At 38.6% G+C, this 25364-nt stretch overlaps 1 protein-coding gene and 1 long non-coding RNA gene across 2 annotated transcripts in view; one reads left to right on the forward strand and one right to left on the reverse strand.

Annotated features, from left to right (window-relative positions):
* The first annotated feature begins 23 nt into the window (after positions 1-23).
* Positions 24-24126, forward strand: LOC140623928 (uncharacterized). Its single transcript, XR_012023450.1, has 2 exons — positions 24-523; positions 16321-24126. It is a non-coding gene; the product is annotated as an uncharacterized lncRNA (long non-coding RNA).
* The window catches only part of HPSE (heparanase), a 33206-nt gene continuing 11462 nt past the window's right edge, over positions 3621-25364 (reverse strand). The window contains exons 2-12 of the mRNA XM_072810688.1: positions 24688-24833; positions 22593-22718; positions 17659-17832; positions 15739-15907; positions 15366-15413; positions 14793-14886; positions 13791-13897; positions 12529-12643; positions 10935-11053; positions 10181-10327; positions 3621-5199 (exon numbers count right to left, since the gene is read on the reverse strand). Coding sequence (XP_072666789.1) covers positions 5040-5199; positions 10181-10327; positions 10935-11053; positions 12529-12643; positions 13791-13897; positions 14793-14886; positions 15366-15413; positions 15739-15907; positions 17659-17832; positions 22593-22718; positions 24688-24833 — 1405 coding nt within the window. The 3' untranslated portion in view covers positions 3621-5039. The remainder of the gene's footprint in view (positions 5200-10180; positions 10328-10934; positions 11054-12528; positions 12644-13790; positions 13898-14792; positions 14887-15365; positions 15414-15738; positions 15908-17658; positions 17833-22592; positions 22719-24687; positions 24834-25364) is intronic.

A 25364-nucleotide genomic window follows, 5' to 3' on the forward strand; every position in this document is an offset into this window, starting at 1 on the left:
CGGGTCTGCGCAGTGACGTCACCGCGCCTCGTCTGAGCGGCCGAGTGGCCCGAGCCTTTGTAGGAACCTGCCGGGGCGCGGGGTGGCCGCGGTCGCTTTAACCTTGGGGGCGGGGGTCCCGGGGATGCTTAGCGTGATGAGGAATTCCCGTGATCGGCTTTCTCAACAAATGAGCAAAGATAGTGTTGTACCAGGAAAATAAGCAGACCTCGACGAAGCTACCAGAATACTGATTCGGGGACAGGTAAAACGGGCACCAAGAGCCACTGCAAGGATGTAAATGAAACCCGTGCTCAGAGTCAAGGGACATGCATCACACAAGTGAAAACCTTAAATTTGACGGTCAAGTCAGAGGAGCTTGTGTAAGCAAGAAGCAGTGAGCTTGTGAGATGCGAGAGCCTGCAGCTGGAACACCTGGTGGGGCTCTTGATTCTAGCCAGTTCCTGGATGGGGCTGTCTGCCAGGCACTGTCACAGGCACTATGCACGGATTATCCTATTTACCGCTTCCTTAGTCACCATGGGTAAGCCAGTCCTCTGCATTGTACTGCTCTAGAGAATTGGGTTAGTCTTTAAACTCCTTTCCCTAAAACCACAACAGTGATTCTGCCATACCTTGAGTCTCCAGGGGTGGTGAGGAGGGGGCAGTCTTTGATAATTCTGCAAAAATAGCTCACCACTAGTTCACTGGTTGTAGGCAGAGGGATCAAGGCCTCAGGAAATTTTACCGAAGGAGAAAACACACTTCCTCCTGTATGTGTTACCTCTTCTCTCGGTACTCCACCACGACACTACTTCACTCTGACGCCAGATGTGTGGGTTTTCCACATACCAAGCAATTCTTTTTTTTTTTTTTTTTTTCATACCAAGCAATTCTGTGATAACACGTGGTATTCTATAATTTAACTCAGTGCTGGTACTAAGTACCTGGAGATGCCATTAGATCCCACAGGTTAAGGGCTTGGGCTCGCAAGACTGCCCCTTGCCCCCACTTAAGATGCTAATTGCAAGGTCCAGGTCATTATCTGTGCTTCTGACCTATTGGCTATTGATTGGAAGTTTTGGAGACCCCTTCTTGCATTTGATTAACTTGCTAGATGGTTCACGGAACTTAGGAAAACGTATTACTTACTATATTACTGCTTTATTATAAAAGGGTGTAACCCGGGAACAACCAGATAGAAGAGATGCATAGGGTAAAGGGTGTGGGAGGGATCCCTGGGTGGCGCAGCGGTTTGGCGCCTGCCTTTGGCCCAGGGCGCGATCCTGGAGACCCTGGATCGAATCCCACGTCGGGCTCCCGGTGCATGGAGCCTGCTTCTCCCTCTGCCTGTGTCTCTGCCTCTCTCTCTCTCTCTCTCTGTGACTATCATAAATAAATAAAAATTTAAAAAAAAAAAAGGGTGTGGGAAAGAACACAGAGCTTCCATGACCTACTCTCTCCACACCTCCGTGTGTTCACCAACCCTAAAGCTCTCTGAACCTTGTGGTTTGGGGTTTTTGTGGACACTTCATTACATAGGCATGATTGATGAAATCCTTGGCCGTTGGTGATTGAACTCAATCTCTAGTCCCTTTCCCTTCCCTGGGTGTTGGGTGTTGGGCTGAAGGTTCCAATCTTCTAATAATACATGGGTTAGTTCCTCTGGCAACCAGCCACCATCCTTGAGGACTTTCCAGAAGTCTCCTTGGAGTGAGAGTGGTATACATTGTCCTGCCTCTGATGAAAGGAACTCAGGGGAGGTTCAGAGAAAATGGAAACGTCCAAAGTGGACCACTGTTCCCCTGCAACTCGATGCAAAAGTGCTCTTCCCAAGATGGTCCTGAAATGATCACCAATGCCCTGGTCTGGAGTTAGGCTTCTAGCTTCCTCAGCGGGCTCATTACTTTAGAGTAATCATTAGACTTGTCATCAAAGCAGTTTCTGTGTTTGTTGGAGAAAGAGCCCTAGAGCTGGATTGGGGTGGGGGTAGGGAAAGGATGAAGGTCAAAGTTGAGTTTGTAGGTTCGCTATTCTGTTTGATTACACTACCACTGAAAGTTATATGAGAGAGCAGCAACTTTCCATTATTAATGCCCTGGCATTTGCAGTTGTTGATAGAATCCTTCAACTACATACAATTTTCTCTCCTTAAACACTCGTGGAACTTTGCTTTTTCTGTTTTACAAAATTTAAGTAATTTTCCTTTGTATCATACTAATTTTATGTTCTCATTTTGATTGAAAACCCCTTGAAGTTAGATATTTAAGAAAATTTAGCAAACTACTTATTGAATTCTTGTTTTATGAAAGCACTGTGTTTAGCACAGGGTATGTCAAGGCGGAAAAGTCCTATCGTCAAGGAGCACACAGACTATTCATTTAATGTTCATTAATATAGGGGCACCTGGGTGGTTCTGTTGGTTAAGTGGCTGGCTCTTGATTTCAGCTCAGGTCATGATCTCAGGGTCCTGGGATTGAGCTCTGTGAGGGGCTCCATGATCAGCGAGGAGTCCACTTCAGAATTCCCTCCCTCTCCCTCTGCGCCCCCCTCTAAAATAAATACATGCATACATAAATGTTTTTAAAATATTCATTAATATATAACTGAGAGCATTCCTTTCTTCACATAAGGATGCCCCCAGTTTTTCACATAACCATCTGCCACTAGTAAGAGCTCATTAGTGATAGTTTTTAAAAGACTCTTTAAAAGTAATAGGCAATACCTTCTCAGGTTGAAATATCATTAACTTTTTCTATATGTTAAAAATAAAAATACTTAAGCTAGTTTCAAATTTGTTCTTCGCTGTCATTAAGGAAACATCTGAGTGGCTACGGTGTGCCAGACAATATACTAAGTACAGGGAATATAAAGATGATTTAAGATACTGTACCTCTTTCTTCTGAGCTTAGAGTCAAGTTAGAAAGACATATGGATACAATTAAAGTGCACCATAAGTGCCATAGTAAATGTACAACTCCTAAAGGGACAAAGAAATAGGACTAAGTCTACTTAAAGTATGGGGGGAGTCGCGGAAACTGGTGTTTGAGAGGGTCTTCATAAATGTGAAAGTTTGCCACAAAGAGAGGAAAGTTAGAAGATCAGTCTGGATGGAGAACAGACGGACCATCACCAAAAGTTGAGGGGACTGTAGGTTCAGACCCCCAGCCAGTGTGCAGGCAGGAGAAGAGAATTCTTGGCAAGAGTAAGAGTTAAGGCTGAAGAAAGAGGCAGGTGCCAGGCTATGGAGCACCTTAACGTGACTGTAAGAAATGGGGAGCCTTTAAAAATTTTAAGCAAAGTCAGAGAGAACAATTAAGAAATGGTTATAATAATACCAGTGATAAATCAGGCTTTACATTTATTAAGTGATAGAGGAGACAGGGAAAAGAAAAATAGATGGGACAGGACTTTGATCATGATTGAGTCTACCTGATGAGGGAGGAAATTGTGTTTGTACCTGATAATCTCTTTGCTTCAAGGTCAGCTCTTGTGTGGGGGAGGCGGCAAGGACAGATAAAGGTAGCAGGTGTTAACAGTGCTGAAGGAAAGTAAGGCTTGCAAATGTAGGGATCTGCGGGCTTAAGGTATTCCCCCCCCACCCCAGGCTTAAGTTTTATTAAAAGAATAATCATGCAATATTGAGGTTATAAAAATTACTTTATTTCCAATGTGAAAATATAAAAACTACTTATATATAAAATTTAGGGGTATCGAAGCATCCAAACTCTAGGTTCTGTCTTTAGCTCCTTATATATGTACTTAAATTTAATTGAGACAATATTCATAGCAGGCATAAATATAAAGAGAATTATATTTCTAAAAATTAAGATACAGGAGAAAATAATACCTTCCATCAGTGATAAAAGCACAGAACTATGGTTGTCAGTGCCATAGACTTCCAAACACCCTGTCCATTCCAAAAGATTACTAGGAGACAATTATAGGGATTTCATTGATGTTGATAGTGATGGGGAGAATGGCCATGTGACCCATTCCTGACCAATAAGACATGAGGAAACATGAGGAAAGGTCCACTAGGTCTACTGAGAGACCCTCTTGAGAAAGGATTCTTCAAGACTATGAAGGAGAGGAAAAAAAGTTGCTCATCTTTCTCTGACTGCTGCCGGGTCTGAATGGGTCCATGGAATAACTCCAGCCATCATGCATGAGCTTGAGAATGAAGCCAATGCTAAATGTGACAGAGCAGAGAGATGGAAAGGTGCTGGTTCCTTGGTGACATCCTGAGCCTGCCCTACTTGAACTTCTTATTATGTAGGGTTATAAATGTCCTGATGGTTTAAGCCATTTGAATCAGGGTTTTCTGCTACTTGCAGCCAAAAGTTTCCCAACCAAAACAAGAATTAAAGGTAGATGAAAAGTAAATATTAACAGGTGGTTATAATGTATTTCTCCCTTTGGGGAGTCAATTTCTTTTATAGTCACTTTAAAATTTCATTTCAAGTTTACATAATCCAGTCCCTCTGAATTGTTCTTTTTTCTTGTACTATCACTTCTAACCATCTGTCCTCTCACACAGCATTGTTGACAAAGACAGAACAGAGAGAAGAGAAGCAGCAGTTGAACCTAGCTGCCTGTTTAGGTGCGAAGAGACTGTCTCTCATGTATAGGCAATTTGAATACTGTGGCAGTAGACTCTTTCCATAGAGAGAGCATATAGAATAGATTCCTGCTATCTTTTAATAACTGTTTTTTAAGATAAAAATAACTAAGCACTTTCTTAAAGTTAATCATATAGCCTTCACTTACTTGCCTCCTGGCTGTATTGAGAGCACCCATATACCTTTTTAATAACCTTAAATAAAAATAGAACATGCAAAGCACTAAGTGTAGTGTTTGGCGCAAGGTATTATTAGCAGTGGTCTACTTAGAACAAAAGACTCCATTAAATCTAGCACTGAGAGTATCCCAGTGGCCCTAAAGCCCTCGCTAGTTGATTTGTAATGTATCTGCTTGCCTTCCTATAGCTTGGATTTTGTTTTCCTCTTATTAATACATTTGAAAATTTCAATCTCGGGGCGAGTGTATGCCTTTCCTTTTCAGATGCAAGCAGGAACTTTGGCATTTCTTATCACAAAAAATCCATATGAGAAAGCTGGCAAGCCCAGTGAACTTCCTGGGCGGAGAGATTTTTCTGTTAAAGCCGGGAGGGTGTGATCATCCACCATCTTCAGAGTTTGACCATTGAGTTGAACAGATCTGTAAAGGGGAAAGATACATCTAAGTTAGCCCTAGTTGTGTGTGCTCTACAAAAGTCGTGACATTGTTTTAAGATCAAAAAAACTTGTGACAGCTTGTATTATATAACTTGTATTTCAGTCTATATTGGGTAAATGTTTGACCCAGATGATCTCTAAGCTATACTGGGAGAGCTGACTCATTGTGACAGAGACCATATGGCCCGCAAAGCCTGAAATACTTACTATCTGGCCTTTTACAGAAAATGGAACACACATAATCTATACTAGACACTATGACGGAGGTATCAAAAGGACAAACATGACATAACTTCTAGATTTGTGGCAATTTGATTTGCTGGTAAATAATTGAAAATGTTTTTTTTTTATACAAGGCAAACAGATATATAGATTGGGATGAAAATTTCACAAATTTAACATTAAAAATGGCAGTGAAACTTCCTTATAACTATGCCCATAAATCCTCTAAGTCCCCTTCCCCCAGGTGATATGCATTCATTTGCATATCTTATGTTGTTAAGATATTTTGGTAGAATATATATCGCTGGAGTGAAACAAAAATAATTCTGTTTCACTGAACCACAGATTCCCCAAAAATGTATGTTTTCTTTGTGTTCTACTGTTGGAATTCAAATTTAAAACTGAGTCAAAAATGTGAAAAATATTTTAAGGACAAGTATTATTTTTATGTGTATTTATTATTATTTAAGTCAAATTAATATAGGCTCACAGCAATAAATCCAATATAAATAAGAGCTTATAATGAAAACCTTTAGCCGGCTTTTAGTTCCACTGATAAGTTAATTCCATAATTCTAAACATCTTATATTTCTATAATCTTTTTCTCAAGCACTTTTTACATTCTGACGTTTTTCCAACAGGAAAAAAATTTATTGTTGAAATTAGTTAATGTCAGAGTTATATGTATGTCCTATATGTAATACATGTAATATATATAGAACACTTATAGGAGTTCCTTGAATATAGTAAACACTGAAAAAGTATTATCTATTGTCATCATTATTCTGATGAATAAATATAACAAAAGTAACCTTCTAATTCATCATAACCATTTTTAATACTTTGATGTACATTCCTTCATCTTTTCATCTCTTTTATGTATATACATGCATATTTTCATTTAAACAAGAACAATCATACAGTATATAATCTCTCAAAACTTGATTTTTTTTCCCTTAACACATCTTAACATTTGCTCACACACATCTACTACATCATTTTAATAGCTGTACAGTATTCCACTGTGTGAGCATATTAGCTTAGTAATTGTCTAGTGTTAGACATTTGGTTGTTTCCAGTTTAGAATTATTTTAATTTTCCTTTTTAAACATCTCTCAAACTTTATCCTCACTAAGTATCAGTCAGCAGAAAAATTGGTTTCCATTTAAACTTGGTTAGATGCCCAGCTCTGGTTATGTACCAACAGATTTAATAAGATAACCATGATGATGCTAGAGGCTACCAAGCCTGCCTTGCATTTACACTTGGTCCACATGAGCATGAGTTTTGTTTTAGTGCCTATATCACATCCATTTTTAGATGGGATGGGGGAGGAAAGGCCATGACCACCATCAGGAAACCACAAACATTAATAGGCCTTGAAAATACTTCTAAATGCTAGTAGTAAGAGCTGTTCTGCGAGAAATTGAAAAACATTTTCAAGAGTACCTGAACAAATTTCAGAAACGCTTTAGGAGAGGCCACAGGGCTTAAAGGTAAATCTCATCATTGTAAATTAATAGTGCCATGGGTTCAGATGATGAAACATGGGCAAGATAATACCCAAGACCATCTGGCTACATTGTTTAATTTGCTGTAAAAATAGCTAAAGGATGCTATCAATACATTGAGGAAAGCTGAAAGCATGTTGATTATTTTTGCACTGGGCTGGGTAAGTGAGGGTAGGTTTTATTAGAGGGTAGTATCCTGTTTCATATTTTGAAGTCAGTAACATGATGACAAGAAATAGAAGTCATGCTTGTCAAGTTTCAGATGAAATAGAGCTGAAAGGAATTAGCAAGCAAGAGGAATCTGAATTAGGGATGCTGGGCAAAATTTATCTGAGATAAATATAAAATACTGCTTTTATGTTAAAAATATTCTCTCAAATATTTACTAAATGCCTACTACACAGGACCATCTGTAGACACTATACAAGTTGTTCAACTAAAGAATGTTTTTTTTGAAAGATGATCATTGTTTAAGCCTCTGAGGTCATTAGAATGAACAAGTTTGTAGACTGTTCACAAATTTAACATTAAAAATTTCACAAATTGGGATCCCTGGGTGGCGCAGCAGTTTGGTGCCTGCCTTTGGCCCAGGGCGCGATCCTGGAGACCCAGGATCGAATCCCACATCAGGCTCCCGGTGCATGGAGCCTGCTTCTCCCTCTGCCTGTGTCTCTGCCTCTCTCTCTCTCTCTCTCTCTCTCTGTGACTATCATAAATTAAAAAAAAAAAATTTCACAAATTAAACATTAAAATTTCACAAATTTAACATTAAAAATGGCAATTACACAATTACACTCATCAAACTTATCTGGAATACTTCTGCAACATTTTATTTTATTTTTTGCAACATTTTAAAGAGAAAAGTGTAAGTAGTTCATCAAAGAGAACTTAGGGTAATAAAACATGATCCATAATTTCACCAGTTCTCCATTATTAAGCATGAAATGTATGATCAGAAAGCAACAGGGTCTGATAAATACAGCAAAGAAAAGGATCATTGAAGAAATTGGGCACATTAAGCCTGGAGAGATCAATCTAATTGTCCTGCAGCTATTGGAGTTCTACTGGAGAAAATTAGATATTTGGCATCATTACACATTAAGGGTAGTGAACTCAAGTGCCCACAAAGCCAAGGAATTTATATGTGTAAGTGCAGTAGGGCAGGGTCTCAGAGATAACAGGGTCATGGAGGGACTGAGAAGAACCTGTCTAAAGTAAACCACCCCAATTCAACTCCATCTACTTGGGAAAACAAGCCCAGAGTTCCAGAATACCTGTCTTTAAATTTAAAAAAAAATATATTTATTTACTTATTTAGAGAGAGAGGGAGGAGGGAAAGAAAGAGGGAGATGGGAGAAGAGAATCCCAAGCAGACTCCCTGCTGAGCCAGGATTCCTAACCTCTTCTGAGGTTACAACCTGAGCCGAAACTAAGAGTTGGATGCTTAACTAACTGAGCCATGCAGGCGCCCCTGGAATATCTTTTTTTTTTTTTTAAGATTTTATTTATTTATTTTTTAAGATTTTATTTATTTATTCATGAGAGACACAGGGAGAGAGGCAGAGACACAGGCAGAGGGAGAAGCAGGCTCCCTGTGGGGAGCCTGATGAAAGACTCGATCCTGGGACCCCGGGATCACAACCTGAGCCAAAGGCAGATGCTCAACCACTGAGCCACTCAGGTGCCCCTAGAATATATATTTTTAAAGAAAAGCTAGAAATCCAGATATTTTTGTAGTTATCAATTTTTAAATGTTGACAACTTTGTAAACATAAAAATTAACACAGTGCATGCCAACCTCCCCTACTAGGAAAAAAGAGGGGAAAAAGCCCCCTAAACCCACTTGTATACAGGCATGAGGTGTAGTTTCCAACCTCTGCTCTTGAGGACAGAACCAAAAACAGCAGATGAAAGGCAAGAGAGAGGCTCGCCTTCCCCTCACCAGAGAGGATGCTGCCTGCCTGGAGAGGCTGGCAGATCCAGCAGAGGGGAATCAAGCAGAGGTAAATGGCCTGAACTCCCCATTGAAGGTTGGACTAAAATATCTCTATGCTTTTCCAACTCTACAACTATTATTCAATTATTTCAGAAAAGCTTTTTCCTTGTCAGCATCAGACACAAATATCAGCATCAGACATAAAAATATCCATTTCAGAAAGTCAGAGCCCAAATAGAAAAAGTATCTGTTAACAAAATATGCATTATTTACATTAGGGTGGAAAATGATTAAAATGGCAAGAAAATGGGTTAAGTAAACCTTGGTAATTTTACAAAACATGCAGCCCATAAAAACGTCTACAAAGGCTTTGTATGGAAAGACATTCCTGGGTACCCCCTCTTTCCCATTAGAGGTTGTATGATTACAGTTGTAAAATAAAGCATAGGGAAAAAACAAGGAATGGCATCCAATGTTAATGATGTTTGTCTATGGAATGCAGGTCTTTGGGGAAAGCATGCTTACTGTCCTTTTTCAGGTTCTAATGCTGATTATTGTGGAAAACATCTCTCATACAGCATTTGCAAAGATGGGAGAAGATGGTGAGAATTTTGGGAGATTCTTATTTTTTTGCTCCAATGTGAGAATAGTCATGATGAAAGGAGCTCCTTCCCAACACAGAATCTTACAGTTTGCATGCCTGCCTCTTCAAGGCTCATGGTCATTTTTGGGTGTTCTGTTGAATATGGTATTTTATAAGACATAACCAATGACTGGCTTTTAAAACTAAAATGTGTTACAACTAACTTCAAATAATCCACCTAACAGCTACGCTCCTAGACATTTTTTTCTTACTCTATCCAAATAAAAACACTGCTTTAACACTGTAAGAGAATCACACTCAACTCACATGGTGTAATATGTACGCCAACCCCAATGCTCTTAGTAGCAATTATACATAGGTATGTTTTGCTTTAATGACTGTGTTACCAAGAATTACAAGTTTTTGTAGAGCAAATAATTTAAATGCCTTGAGGGCATTGACATATCAAATTGTTCTGAAATGCAAACTACTCTGTAAGAGAATGGCTAATTTGTGTTCATATCCTTCTGCTTAGGACTCTGGGTGAGTTATACCTGTATTGATAAATATTCATATATAAATTTCCCGAACATTAAGAATTGTTAGAACTTGAAGTAGTTGACTTTTTTTTTTCTTCCTATCAACACTCTCTATTCTGATAAACATCAATCAATTTGGTGAAAGTTTGAAGTGAAAAAGGAAAATCACTCACTTGGAAAGTAACTCATCAGGTCCTAGAGGTTGTAAGAGATACTTGTCCACTTGTTTGTCAAATAGATGATATGGCAACTGCAAGCGTTTGGTGACATTATGGAGGTTTAAGGCATACAGAGTTAAATCTCCTTCTTTATACCTTGGGCTAAAAGCAAATGGGTTAACTCAATAAAAATATTTAACTTAAGCAATTAAAAGCAATTACAAACATAATCATGGTTACTAAGTATTGGTGTCTATGATGATGGGCCCTCCTTTTATCCTTCCTTTCATGATTACAGTTGATGACTGATGTGGTCCTATTTGAAAATATGATTGAAACTATTGCTCCTCATGCTACCATTTTCTAGGTTAGAGCATTTTGGGATCTTTGATGCTTTGCCAGGTGGAGTTGCCAGGAAGCTGGTCAGCCCAACCCTGTTCAAACATAGGAAAGTTAAATAATAAAAAGCAAATTTTGTGTGTTCCTATGAATTCAAATCATAAGCCATGTAAACAGGAGCTTTTCTTGCCTTATGAGAAAACTAAAACAAACAAGAAAATTGAATCTATTGGTACTTTTCAGAATTTCCATGTGAACCATTCATTCTCCTACTCCCTAGTGGGTCCTCACTATTTAAAGAGTTTCCACTCACCAGAAATCATGGGTGGCTTTATTTTGGCTAGAATTATTATTTCAGTATAACCCTTTCAGGAAGGACATTTTACTGATTAAAACTTGTTGACTGGTAAAGGATGTGTTACACACTTACTGATTGACATTGGTGCAATGAAGGTATACTCGAAGTTTACTTCTGTCTGGACCTTTCACACTTGCCATGAACACATTGGTGCCCACGAGTTTCTTGAACAGAAGAGATAGCCAATAATCCTAATGCAGTGGTTGGGGAGAGAAGGAATCAAAATAGATCTTATTTATTTCTTTACTTAACAAAAACAGTGTGAGCAAATAATTAATCCTACAATGACTGTGACTGTTATCCTAGAAGTATTTAAATGGAATACATCTTTTGATCCATGGTCCCACCATGATCCGAGGGCAAAGTTTTATTTGCTGCCTTTTATCATTGGAGGACTATGTTGGTACAATTCAGAGGGTCATGACCACTAGGAGATGTATCTCAAGAACGTAATTCATTGCTGAGAGAGTTTAAATATTCTTTATCATCTATCACCCAAGAATTCAAAGCAAAGCTCAAAGTAGAACATTTAGATATGTACAAGTACACACTCACACTCAAAGACAAGTCTTTACAATACAATTTCTACCTACTTAAGAGATTAAAATAATTTCTTTTTTAAAAAGATTTAAAAAAATTTTAAGTAATCTCTATAGCCAACATGAGGCTCAAACTCACAACCATGAGATAGTGTCCGTCCCCTGCTCCACCAACTAAGTCAGCCAGGAGCCCCTAAAATAATTTCTTTTAGAACCTTATAACCCCCCTTCCTGGGTAAAGTAATGGATTAGGCAACAATCCTTACTAGCTTTAAGGTAAAAAAAAAAAAAATATATATATATATATATATATATAGAGAGAGAGAGAGAGAGAGAGAGAGAGAGAGAATCAGACATTATGTGCTTCTTGTTGGAAGCACATAACATCTCCTATGAAGAATTGCTACAAAACATATCTCTTCCAAGTGGCTTTTTGGATCAAAAGCCTACATTCCTGATTTGGCACCAGATACAGTTGCAGGTAGGGTGAAAATGAGACTTTATTCATAAAGATCTTGAAGATTATAAACAAAATAGCCAATTTTTAGGGTGAGATGTTTGAAAAAATAAATTATAATTTCCTGACAGAAAAGTTTTGAAGTTTTGGATACTGTTAGTAATTTTAACTTTGATTTACTTTGCAAAAAACATTTCTTTTTTAATTAATTAATTAATAGTGTGCAAGCAAGGGGAGGGGCAGAGGGAGAGAGAGAATCTCAAGCAGACTCTTCACTGAGTGGGAGCCTGACCAGGCTTGATCTCTGGACCCAGAGATCATGACCTGAGCCAAAATCAAGAGTTAGACTCTTACCTGACCGAGCCACCATGGCACCCCACAAAGTTCTGAGTTCGTTATCTTATGAAATTGGAGTCATTAAATTTGAAATTTTCCTTTAAAAAAAAAATCCCATGTGGTGCCTGGGTTGCTCAATTGGTTAAGCATCTGACTCTTGATTTTCACTCAAGTCATGATCTCAGAGTCATGAGATCGAACCCCATATGGGGCTTGTACTTGGTGTAGAGTCTGTCCCTCTCCCTCCATTCCTCCCCTCGCCTCTGCACTTGTGTTCTCTCATCAATCAATCAATCAGTCAATAAATAGCAATGGGAAAATAATGATCACTTACAGGTAAAGGTTCGAAGTTTTCATCTACTAAGTGGTAGTTTCCAGCTCCAAAGAGCACTTGCCTCATCACCACTTCTATGCCCATTCTGGCGGACAGGCCCAATTTATCCAGCCACCTGCAAAAGAGCAAGGCCCAGCTCTCTTCAGGTTTGGAAAAAAAAAAAAAATCAATATCAATTCTAATTATACAACTATTCTGATTGATTCATCTATGTGGGAGGAATTGACAGGAGACCAGACAAGTGGTATTAATTATAAATAAGCCATTCACATGAAATGGAGACTATCCTTCCCTTCACATGTTCACACGTGTGAGCATGATAATAAATCATAGAATACTATTAATATGCATAGGAGTTCCTTTCGAGGTAAGAAAACTTCTACAAAGCAGAGTAAACAAATTCTCACCCCACAGGCAATCATTCATCTTGCTGGATACCCTCCCCACCTCCCCAAAACCCAGGCCCACGTGAGGAAGAAAAGGTTGAAGAAGAAAAGGCAGTTTGTAGTCATCAGTAGTAAAATATGAAATAAGTAGAATCACACCTAGACTTTTGTGGCTATCTTCCTCCATCCCTTCCATCTTTAGCTGATGGCGAAACAAACATCTTTATTCTTATCTCTTCTCATGCCCCCATGAGCAAAAATAATTTATTTTTTTATTCTGGGTTTACAAGAATTAGGAGGGTAGGAGGGGAAAGAGAGTAAGTCTCAGTGTAAGGTTATAGAATTATAGATTAAGAGTGTTAATAGAGTTCTGGAAAGTAAGTAAACCAGTTGTTTAAAGCAATCAAGTTTGTGGTGATTGGATATGAAGGTGATTTAGTAAGTCTTGAAACTTATTGGTAGCTCCTCACACTTCAGACTCTAAACTCCTTGGGAATCTATGAATAGAGCCACATATACATAAGGTTTCTTCTCAGACTTAAGCCTCTAGAATATACTCTTTTTTTTTTTTTTAGAATATACTCTTTTATGATCTCTTTCAGAGTAAGGAAGCCTTGGCATATTTATGGGCCATAATTAAGGAACAGCACTTCTAATGCAATTCATTCATACAATAATTAATTTGGGACACCCATTAAAGATGTCCAACAAACTTTAGTAAAAGATTTCCTTGCAAAATCTGGCATGAATTTTGGGTCTCAGCCATAGAAATGGTCTTTGATCAGCTTTCTGGGTGATGAGCTGTTTCAACATCCTGTAATAAAAGGCCGGGAGAATGTTGCAGCCTAATCCCCAAGGCGGTGCTGTTTCACTCACATAAAGCCAGCTGCAAAGGTGTTGGACAGCAAGGGTGCTCCACCCCCGTATGCTGAGCTTGTTTCTCCTAACCAAACCTTCTTGTGGGGGCTGGTCTCCTCAACAACCTATGGAACAGGAGATTCCCTATTATATTTGCAAACAAGCTGACCAGCTACAGTGATAAAAATAAATGACATTCAAAACCTTGTATTCCCAGACTGATTTGGCCAATATAGTTACAAAATGTGTTCGTGGTCATTTAGGTCTTGGGCAATTTACTTTTATTAGAATACTTAGTGTGGAAGGAATTTAAATAATCCCATTCCTATTTGAGGCTGGCCTTGGAGAGTTAATTCTACCAAAGACTATTGGAAGTATTTTTAATTTTTAATTGGGCATACATGGGAAACACAGGATGCTAAGGGGGACAGAAGGTGAATAAGTATCTGTTATCTAAAGAAAAACATGTAAATGTATATACACATGGAATCTAGAATTAGCTAGACCACAAAATAAAAATTCTGGCTTTACAGAAGTCTCTCCTTATCTATGGTTTTGCTTTCTGAAGTTTCAGTTGCCTGTGGTCAACTGCAATCTAGAAGCAGATGGTCCTCCTTCTGACCTATCATTAGAAGATTGCTAGTAGCCTAAAGCCACCAATACATATGTCATTCACCTCACTTCATCTCATCATGTAGGTATTTTATCATCTCACATCATCACAAGAAGAGTGAGTGCAATATAGTAAGATATTTTGAGAGAGGGAAACCACATTCACATAACTTTTATTATAGTTATACTGTAATAATTGTTCTATTTTATAATTATTGTTGTTAATCTCTTACTATGCCTAATTTATAAATTAAACTTTATCATAAGAATGTATGTTTAGGAAAAGTATATATAGGGTTTGATATTATCTGTAGATCCAGACATCCACTGAGGGTCTTGGACTATATCCCTTAGAGATAAAGGGGACTACTCTCCTTAAAAAAAAAAAAAAAAAAAAAAGACTATTACCTGGAAAATCTTTTGCACAGTTGAAGTAAAAGTGTCCAACACATCAGGGTTTAGGAAATCTTCTTTGGTAGCAATTCGTCCATTCAAGTAGTAGCTAAATTATTTGGAAAATATTCAGAAAAACAAACAAACCATACTTCCTGCTTTTAAGTTAATTGGCTAACTTGTTCTCCTTTCTACCTCTTTACACCCCTCTGTTATTATAAAAAAAAAAAAAAAAAAAAAAGTCAGAACTTCTAGCAAGAAAAGACCAAGATGGAAGGGTATAGTCACAAGTGCAGGTTCTTATAGGTTACCTGTTCTTTGGCAAGCATATTGATTTTAGCTACTTATCTGCTTCACGATTTAAATGATAGTGTGTTTTGATCTTATAGAAACTACCATATATTTAAAATAAAGTTTAAAATTTTCTTTTCTTAATATTAAAAGTCTAGTACAAGCTGCTTGAGATACTATTTGTTTCTTATTTGAACTATGTCAATTAGTAATTAAATGGAAATAATTTTTTGAAAACTAAGCAGTAAATAAAGCTAGCATTAGTTTCTCAGTACTAAGATCAGGTGACATACTTACTGGTGCCATGTAACAGAATCAATCACTTTTCCTCCAGCCTTCAGGAAACTGGAAAAAAAAATCATTATGATCTTTACTTAATCCTCATATGCCCAGTATATATGCACAATATATGCACAAGAATTTTACTTCTTGGAAATGAGCTGGTTGCTGCCTTTGCATCAGGCAAACACAAACTTCCCAATACTGATACAGATTATATCGTAGGTTCCCTTGGCCCTCAGATCCTCAGTATTCTGAGCCAGGCAATGTTTCCTCTTTTGGTAAAACATTAGGTAGCAAGTGGCTTAATTACAGGCGGACTATTGAGAATTCTCCACCGGAGATAAATACTATGTTTAAGAAAAGTGGTTCTGCTTCCTCTAGCGCCTACCTCCTTAGCATGGGGACTGTCTTTCCTCGAGGCTGGCCAATATCAGGACCATAGAGATTGGCGGTTTTGAAAGAGGTTTTGCCTAGAAGTTTATGCAACTTGACAAAATCTTTTCCTAACTGCAATCCATCGATGAAAATACCAGCCTTCTTCCGGAAACTGTTAGGTTCTGAAAGAGAGCAATTCTCAGGGTAATCGCGTACCTAGAAATCTTGTATTCAAAAGCAAATTTAACAGCAGCATCTAAGAGCAAGAAAACATTTCCCAATCACAAAAACTTAGACTCCAAAGGCAAGAAAAGTAAAGCCCCTCTTTATCTCTTTATGAAGAAGATATTTCAGTTAAACACAAATTTAAAGGACATAACAAAAGGGTGAGGGGATATTAAAACAATCTGAAGTTAATGATGGGAATATTAAACTAGTGGATAGTTGGGGAATAGTCTTCATCCAGTACTTAGTACACTGATTTACTTAAAAAGGATGAAAACTTTAGGTGAGAGGTGAAGACATTTAAAAACTGATTTCTACAATGCCATTAAAAGCCTTATTGAGACCGTTTATTCACAAATTATCTGTGCAGGTGAACCTGGATGTAGCCATGCTGAAGACTCAGGAGGGAAGCAGAGAAGTGTTCAATCCACTGCCCAGAACACCCTGTATGGGCATTTCCTTGCTCCCTTCTCCTTCTCTCTGGAAAGCAGACCTTTTTCTTGCAAAACGGGGCCCAAGGAAGAGGGGAGACATGATGGCATGGCCCTTTTATCTTACTCTAAAGAACAGAAGGAGTTGGGGATGAGTACAATAGAAAAGGAGGGAGGGAGAGATGTATAGAGATGGGGAAGGATGGGCTCAGATGACTCATTATTCATGTGGTTGCCATTGTTCAAAGTTGTTCAGTGTCTAGCTAAGATATGGTTACCCCTACCTTTATATTGTGTTTTGTGCTTCGACTTGCCAGTTACCCTTAGCAACCTCATCCCAAAACCACCTCTAGACATCATGGAGGTACATACCACTCTAGACATTTAGCTTATTTCTTTGCTTGCTTTCGTGTTGGTCTGGCTCCCTTCCTCTAGAATGGAACTCTTGAGAAAGCAGGGACCTTGCTCTGGAGCCAAACTACCTGGGCTCAGATTCCAAATCCTCTGCTTAGCAGCCCAGCATCACACAGCTATTTAACCTTTTTGTGCCTCTTTTGTCATCTGTAAAATGAAGGTCATAATTGTATCCACTCCAGGGTGGTTTATGAAGAGAAAAGAATACTTATTAAATGCTCAGAACAGTGGTTCAGGAATGTAGTGCGTGCCCACCATATAACAACATCCCATTTCCCATTTCACTTTCAGTTCTATTGGCTCACGTGTGGAAAAAGCATTATAAATATGTTGGAATAAATGTGGCTGTAGTTGGAATTTACAAGTTCTTTGCAAAAAAGTGAAGAAGGAAATCATCAGAAGCTTGATCTGGGTAGGATTCTATGCTAGGAACTTCTAGCTTGAGCATATCATGATGATTGGGATAGAGTCGCTGAGATTAAGTGACAAGTTGAGAAACAAAGAAAATAGAAGGGCAAAAGCAAAAGTGCCTGCTTTATAGTTGTGCTGAGTCCAGCCTGCCAACCACCCTAGGTTTAAGTGACCCTGAAAATGTCAAGTGAACCCAGGAGCTGTGGAAGTTTCTGGGTCCAACCAGTTGCCTTCAGCTCAAGTGTAACATAAACTAGGATTAACAGTAGGTTCTAGGATCTATAAAGAAGTTTTTTGCCAGAAGCAATTCCAAAAGTTGCATTGTTGACCACTGGTACAAGTGTGCCCAGCCAAAAGTATATCTGCTAATATTAAAAAGAATGTCATAAATAGGAACAACTAATGCCAAAGGGGAATCCCTTTATGAATGAAATGTTCCTGGGGGTACTTACCATTGCCTAGTTCCCAAGAGATGTTATAATTCTTGGAAGAGCAATAGTCCAGGAGCAATTGAGCGTTAGAACTATTCCACTGCAAATTTGCTGTTCGTAGTAAGGCATTTAGACCAAAGATCAAGTCCAATCCTGAGCAATTTGCAAAAGTGTACAGCATATCCACAGAGCTTCCTAAAAGAAAAATGTTGCAATGTAATGGCTGGGTCAGCATCACAATAATGAAGGCCTCCAGATTTGTTCTCCAGTGAATTACTATTTTGGTTGTTAAATTGAAGGAATTACAGTCCTAATGAGTGACTATAATTAAGAGACAAAAAACTGGACAGGCAAATTAAAAAATTAAAAATAGATAGGACTTCATTGCCTTCAGCGGTTAAATCAACTTTCCATGCTGAACCATGTAAAGTACCAGAAGCTTTGGTCTGGCACTCAGGTTTTATTCAAATGACCTCAAGTGAACTCATGCTCAAGCCACATTAGTCATTAGTCAACATAAGCCACACTCTTCATAATTAAAACATCTCTACTCACAAACTCATTAGTCAACATAAACCACACTCTTCATAATTAAAACATCTCTACTCACAAACTCAGTCACAAAATATTTTGGTAGATTTAACCATATTTAAAACAAGTTTTTGGAAAATTCATGTATATGATTTATTGATTTTAAATAAGTACGATTTGACATTAAAAAATTGACCTATGATTATAGATCTGTGGTTTCCAAACTATGTGCCAAGACATCCTAGCAAGTTTCAAGAAATTCACCACATGGTTGTCAGATTTAGTAAATGAAAATATAGATGACCAATTAAATTTGGACTTCAGATAAATTATTCAGATGAATAATTTTTACTGTATGTCTATGCAACATTTGAGAAATACAGTAAAAAAATTTAGTTTATCTGAAATTCAAACTTACCCAAGCAACCCTACTCACAGGAGCACTACAGAATCCTTTAGATTTGCAAGGGAAACATCAACTCTGTTGGACATGACAAGAACTATTACTATTAGGTTTTTGGACCTAACAACTTCATAATTGAAAATCTTAGGTATTTCCTTGGGGCTAGGTAAGATATGAAACAAATTACTGCGTCATTTAAGTGCCATAAAGGTTTGGAAACTTTTGAACTCAGCGTTTCTAACCATTAACTTGTTTAAAATCCCTTCTTGAGAGTGGCAACAACGTCAGTTTGAATATCATCTTGAAGTCAGGTATCATATGCATAGTAAGTCTGTAATTTTCATGCATATTTAGAGTTATTTGTTGAATAGAAATCCACTCGAACTCTCCTAATTTAAAAAAATCTAAATGAATTACTTGGATCAGCATAGCAGAGAAACCTTAAATTTAATATTGCCGATGAAGCTGAGGTGCAGGGGCATCTAGGTGGCTCATTGGTTGAGCATCTGCCTTCAGATCAGGTCGTGGTCCTGGGCTCCTGGGTTAGAGTCCCACATCAGGCAACCTGCTCAACAGGAAGTCTGTTTCTCCCTCTGCCCCTCCCTCCTGCTCCTGCTCTCTCTCACTTGCTACCAAAATAAACAAGTAAAATCATTAAAAAACAACAACAACAACAAAACAAAACTGAGTGGCAGAAACCTCTCATGCAAGTTGTTTGAGGTGTTTTGAATGTTTGCTGTGTCACCCACTTCCACAGAACTGCTGCCTATCATCAAGGAGTTTCAGACAATGGAAGTTGAAAAGCCCTCCAGTTCTGTGGCCCAGCGTTCAATCAGAACCTGAGCCACAGTTTGAGATGGCACAGAGCCTTGGGATTGTTGAGCTCTCCCCAAACCTACACCCTCATTTTTCCATGAGGAAACTGACACCCACGGAAATGAAGTGCTTTGCCCAATACTGCATAGCTATTTGGTGGCAGTGTCATTACTAGAGCCTGTTGTAAAAGGGTGACTCGACCGTCTTAATCACAGCTCCCCATTAGACATATATATATTGCAAAAACATGCTGTGGAAAGTTTCCTGGATCAGGAATCCTAAAACCTGAGCTCTAGAACCCACTCTCCCACTTATAGACTCTATGATTGAGGTGACTCCTTTACCTTGCATGAGCCTCAGCTACAGATGCACAGCCCTGGAATTATTACTATCATGTGCCTATTCACAAAACCGAGGTTGAAATGACAGATGTGAAAACCCTTTGTAAATCATATAGTAAACCTTTACTTTATTGTTACTACCTAGTCTTTCTATGGCATTTTCAAAAAAGTTTGCATTTCAGAGTAATTATTCAACTCATGCTTTACTCTTTGTCTATTTCATTTTTCCAAATGCACTTGGAATTTATATAGCTTACAGTTGTATTATATGCTTCCTACAATGTAATAATAATATCTCCGAGAATAAGAGCTGTATAATACTGGATTAGAATCCACTCTTAAAAAAAAACCCCACTCAGCCTACTTTCTCCTCAAAATAAGAACAATAGGAAAACTCATAGCTAATTTTCCAATTCCCAATCATTACCCCGTCTCTCACCTCTTATTTTACAAGAGAGTGGAAAGATCCGTGGGACAAAGATAATTTAAATGACACACTGAAAACTGACATTGACTCTTGCCCTAGTGTTATGCCATGTCTGTTTACATAAGTGTGTCCAGTTCCAGTGTGGGAATGGGTGATGGAGGTGGAGGAGGCAGGTGATGATGAAGAGAGGTGGAGAACGAGAGCCAAGAATTAGCCCATTAAGTCAAGTTATTTTAATAAGGAAGTTCTTTCTGCAGTCACACCCAGAATTACATCCGTAACATTGCTTCCTTTTCCTGCCTAAACAGGCTTATAGAGTTTGTAGTCTCGTGACAAACGTTTTTGTCATCTTCTACTTAAGTGAAACCCACCATCCAATGGGTCCTGTAATTAGAAAACTTAACTGTATCTTCTAGGACATCTGTTTTAAGGGTGTAGGCCACTGACTAAGCAATTAACCTGTCCTTGCCACAGTAGACTTTTGCAATCTCTTCCACTGGACAATGTCAGCCCAAGTTACTCAGGCATTGCCAACCTCAGTCAGCAGTGCAAAGCGATGTGTGCAAACACTTATAGGCTTCTGAGACGCTTACCACTATAATGAGTTGATGCCAGACTGAACAACGTCCATTCCTATCTATATGTTTCTAAGACATGTACATTCAAACAAAACATTTCAAACCAGGAGTCAAACATTTCCAAATACAAATAAACTATCCATATTTGTTCAATATTTTAGCCAATCAGGTGGCTACAATTATAATTAGACCTAGTTACATAGTTAGTGAAGGAACTTCCTTCTGGTGTAGGAACTAGGAAGGTCCTAGTCCCAGAGGCAGGGAAAGATAGTGGAAACCTACCATCTTGATTCCAGAAGGATCGTGTGAGGTAGGAAACTGGTATAAACTGGCAGAATGTTTAACATGATACAAAATAAAGTAGAAGTCAATAGATTACCTAATAACATGGAGTCTTCTCTTCGCAGACCTAGATCATAATGATTTATTATAGGTGAGATCTTACTACTATGGGTCTCTTGTACTCCTGTCACTCCTGTCATGGGATCTGAGACAGCCCTGTGTTATGCCAAATTCCATTCCACCATAGATCATGTTATTAAAGTGTCAGAGTAGTTCCCCCACCCCCTTTAAAATGCAATAAATAATTTAGAGGATTGCATTTATCTATTAACATGCAAACTATTTTCTGATTTCTTATGTGTCATATCTTTTCTATACCTTATAAATAAAAAAGTATAAAGATAAAAATCCATGGGATACATGAACTCCAGATAACATACAGTAAAATCTTACAAAGATAAATAATCTACTTCCAATAATGTATTCTTGGAAATGCTGAGTGACCTAAATTAACTACAAGATCATTTATTTTCCAAAAATCCAAAGAAGAGCATTGTAGAGTAGGTTATTTCCTTAATTGAGATCTGGGGCAACATCATCCCTTAGCTGGGTATAAAATATCAACTTTCATGGGCAGCCCCGGTGGTGCAGTGGTTTGGTGCCGCCTGCAGCCTGGGGTGTGATCCTGGAGACCAGGGATCAAGTCCCATATCGGGCTCCCATCATGGAGCCTGCTTCTCCCTCTGTCTGTGTCTCTGCCCCTCTCTCTGTGTCTATGAATAAATAAATAAAATCTTTAAAAAAAATAAAATACCAACTTTCAGATAAAAATATTTTTCATAGTTAAATAAAGATTGCCTGTTTCAGTCGTCTTAAAGCTCTGCACGACAATATCCTCCCATATTGAAGACTGGATAACCGTATCAGTGAATGGAAATAAATTCCTGGTTAGTCTAGCTAGTTCTACGTTTGCAAAGCCTGAGAGGAAAGAAAAACAGAGAGCTGCTTGATGGCCAACACTGTCTATTATGACTCAGGCTTCCACTGCCTAATGGTACAACTCATAATAGTGGTTGCTTCTGGGAGGAGAGATGGAATAGATGACGAAGTGTGGATGGTTTTCACAACTTACACTTTTTTTTCCTAAAGATTTATTTGTATTTTTGAGGAATCTGTCCACCCAGTGTGGAGCTTGAATTTTCAACCCGAGATCATGAGGTGCAGGCTCTACTGACTGAGCTGTTCAGGTGCCCCCACTATTTACCCTTCATACTCTTGTACTTTACTTTCACACTGGAAATGTATCTGTGTCTTCTTTGACTTCCTAGTTCTCCAGAGCAGTAAAGGTCATCATTAGCTCATGAATGAATGATTTCTAGATTTCACTTCATGGCTAGTAGGCAAAGTCAGGTGAAGTAAAGAAATGGGGTTCACGATTTCCCATTAACTCTTGATACCATTTGAGTATTATGCAGCTTTACACAACTGCTGTAGGGCCTACATGATTCAAGCCCAAGTTCAAGCTCTCCATGTATTTTGGGGGCTGGGACACCTGCAGAGTGCCTTTCATCTCTTACTTGAGTAAGTGCTGTTCTTGAACTTTTTCTGATACTGCTCTTGGAGCAGCAGTTTTTCCTGGAATGGCCATTCCAACTGTAACCTCTTCTCTACATCAGAAGGGATGGATCCAGATTTGCAAATATCTGCAAGTGGAAGAAATGGTTTAGAGAATCTATTTTCACAGTGATAAGGTTCAAATCCCACACATTATTTCATTACCTATCTAGGTGACTAAAGCAGGATAATTACATTTCTGGTTTTTAGGTACAAGACCAGAGGAAGATACATTCTGTTACACACGTCAAATTTGCTAGCTAACCAATCACCACACAAAAAAACAACCAACGGACAGGTTTTCTAAGAAACAGTGGGCATACCCTGGATACAAGATACACTGGGCATAACTGCAAGTTATTTAACAATTCAGAAGGCTCCTCAGAAACTTAAAATTGCTAGAGAACCCCACTGAAGAAGACATAGTTCAATTCTCTTAAGATTCATTTTCAAAATACATAAAATTTGTTTCACTGGCCTCTATCTGCTTTGTGATGATTTTCTCTTGCCATAATGGTAGGACAGGAAATATTGACTTTTTTCCCCCCTTCAAGTATGGTATCCTCAAAGCTTCTGAGACCACAACATGTGCACTTGGAAAAACCAACCACTATGCTGTCAGGCAGACTGTGCTTCTTTATCACAAGGCAGCAGAGCTGCTGAGGGCTGGCCGCCAGGGCTGGCTGACCCGCCAACAACTTCCTTTCTGGAAAGCTGCTCATTCTGGCTTTCTGGCAGCTCATGTCTCATCCATCCCTGTGCTCACAAAGGATGCTTCAGAGGCTTTGACACCCCCCGCCCCTTACCACATACACACACAGGATGAGGAAAATCGATGAGCAAAGGAGAATTTCCTGTCTGAACTTAAGAGATCTTTCAAACACATGTGACTGAGGGAATGGATAAGTCTGAACATATATTATTCCAATATATTATTTTAAGAGAATTCTCCTGCTTTTTTTCAATGTTTTTCTAATTACTCTTTTATCAATTTTGGCCCAATTACTGATTAAGTGTTCTAGACACTTTCTAACTGAAGAAAATAGAAGGAAAATATTTCATAACATATGAAATAATTAATTATTCACTAATATATACATTATACATACATTATTATAATTCAACTATTTATACCATATTTTTAATAATTGTTACAATAATTATTTAACTGCCATTTGAGGTTTGTATAGTACTTCTGAAAGACACAGGACAAATCCTTGTGGTTCCCTCTAAGGCAGGTTTCTCAGGGGGAGCCAACAGACGTCGAAATACCAGAATCACCTGAGGAGCTTGCTAAACTCATAATCTAAGGTTAGAATGGAGAATCCAAACATTCAAACTCACCCAGGTGGCTACTGAATAGTCAATAAAGTTTGACAATCACTGCCCAATAAATCAAGTCTTAAAATCCATTCTGAGATACAGAGCATATGTCTACACCCTCTTGTTATACCTTTCATCCACATGCTATTTTCAGAATAAATGGATTTCAATCTACTGCTTGTATCTTCATTTGGAAATACCCTTTTTAGTTTGACACATCTCTGCCCACACACTCCCCACTAAGCAGCTGTGTCCTTCAGCTACAATCATTGTTCTATTTACAGGACAATTAACTCTCAGTTATGCCCAGCACAATTTTTTTTGCAAGGTCTCACATTCATGAAAACAAGAGGAGGAGGAAAGCTGCCCACTGCTTCCTCCTTTTTATGCCAGTGCCTGCATTGGTCAGCTGAGAGCTCTTGATTTCTCATTAATTGTTAGATGTCAGCAATGACACTTCTGAGAATGCTCAAGACTAACTCAAGGGAATTTTTTTTTTTTTTTTTTTTTTTTTTTTTTAAAGATTTTATTTATTCATGATAGTCACAGAGAGAGAGAGAGGCAGAGACACAGGCAGAGGGAGAAGCAGGCTCCATGCACCGGGAGCCCGATGCGGGATTCGATCCCGGGTCTCCAGGATCACGCCCTGGGCCAAAGGCAGGCGCCAAACCGCTGTGCCACCCAGGGATCCCTCAAGGGAATTAAAACATATCATAAATCTTTAAAAGGCTTCACCCTGCTTGACTTGAGACTGCCAGTAACTTCTCTCTTCAAAGGTTGGTTCTTTTTGGGGATCAAAAATTAGAAAGTCCGTCTTGGTGCCACCAAATCGCAGGTATGCAGGAGACAAACCTCTGGCCAGGGTACGAAGCTTTGGTGAACTGTTAGAAGACAAGTGAGAAATTAAAATTATTTTTTTCCCAAGACAATCCAGTCAAACATGCTTACTCTCTTCTCTTTCACTGGGCCTATTTCTTAATATGTAGCTGTAAGGCCTTGGAGGGAGAAGTCTTATTGCTATAATGGAGAAATCTCAATCTGCCTCTTTTTAATTGAAGATCACACTCCTAGGCACCTACAGGCAACTTGGAGCTCTGACTTTGGCAAGAACTTATATTTTAACTTGATAGGTAGGATAGTGTTCAGTGCTTTCAAAACACTCATAACCTTTTATGGTTGATGAAGGAAAAGAGGTTAAGAGAGTGGAAACTCTAGGAAAGATGACTGTGTTTCTTTGAAAAATAGATTGTCTTCAAAAACTTATATTCTTAGAGCACCTGGGTGCTCATTCATTTAAGCATTGGACTCTTGATTTCCACTCCAGTCATGATCTTGGGGTCTTGGGTCAGCCCCACATCAGGCTCCACGCTCAGCGGGGAGTCTGCTGCTTGGGATTCTCTCCCTCTGCCTCT

The sequence above is a fragment of the Canis lupus genome, chromosome 33 (assembly GCF_048164855.1).
Source record: "Canis lupus baileyi chromosome 33, mCanLup2.hap1, whole genome shotgun sequence".
NCBI classification, from domain to species: Eukaryota; Metazoa; Chordata; class Mammalia; order Carnivora; family Canidae; genus Canis; species Canis lupus.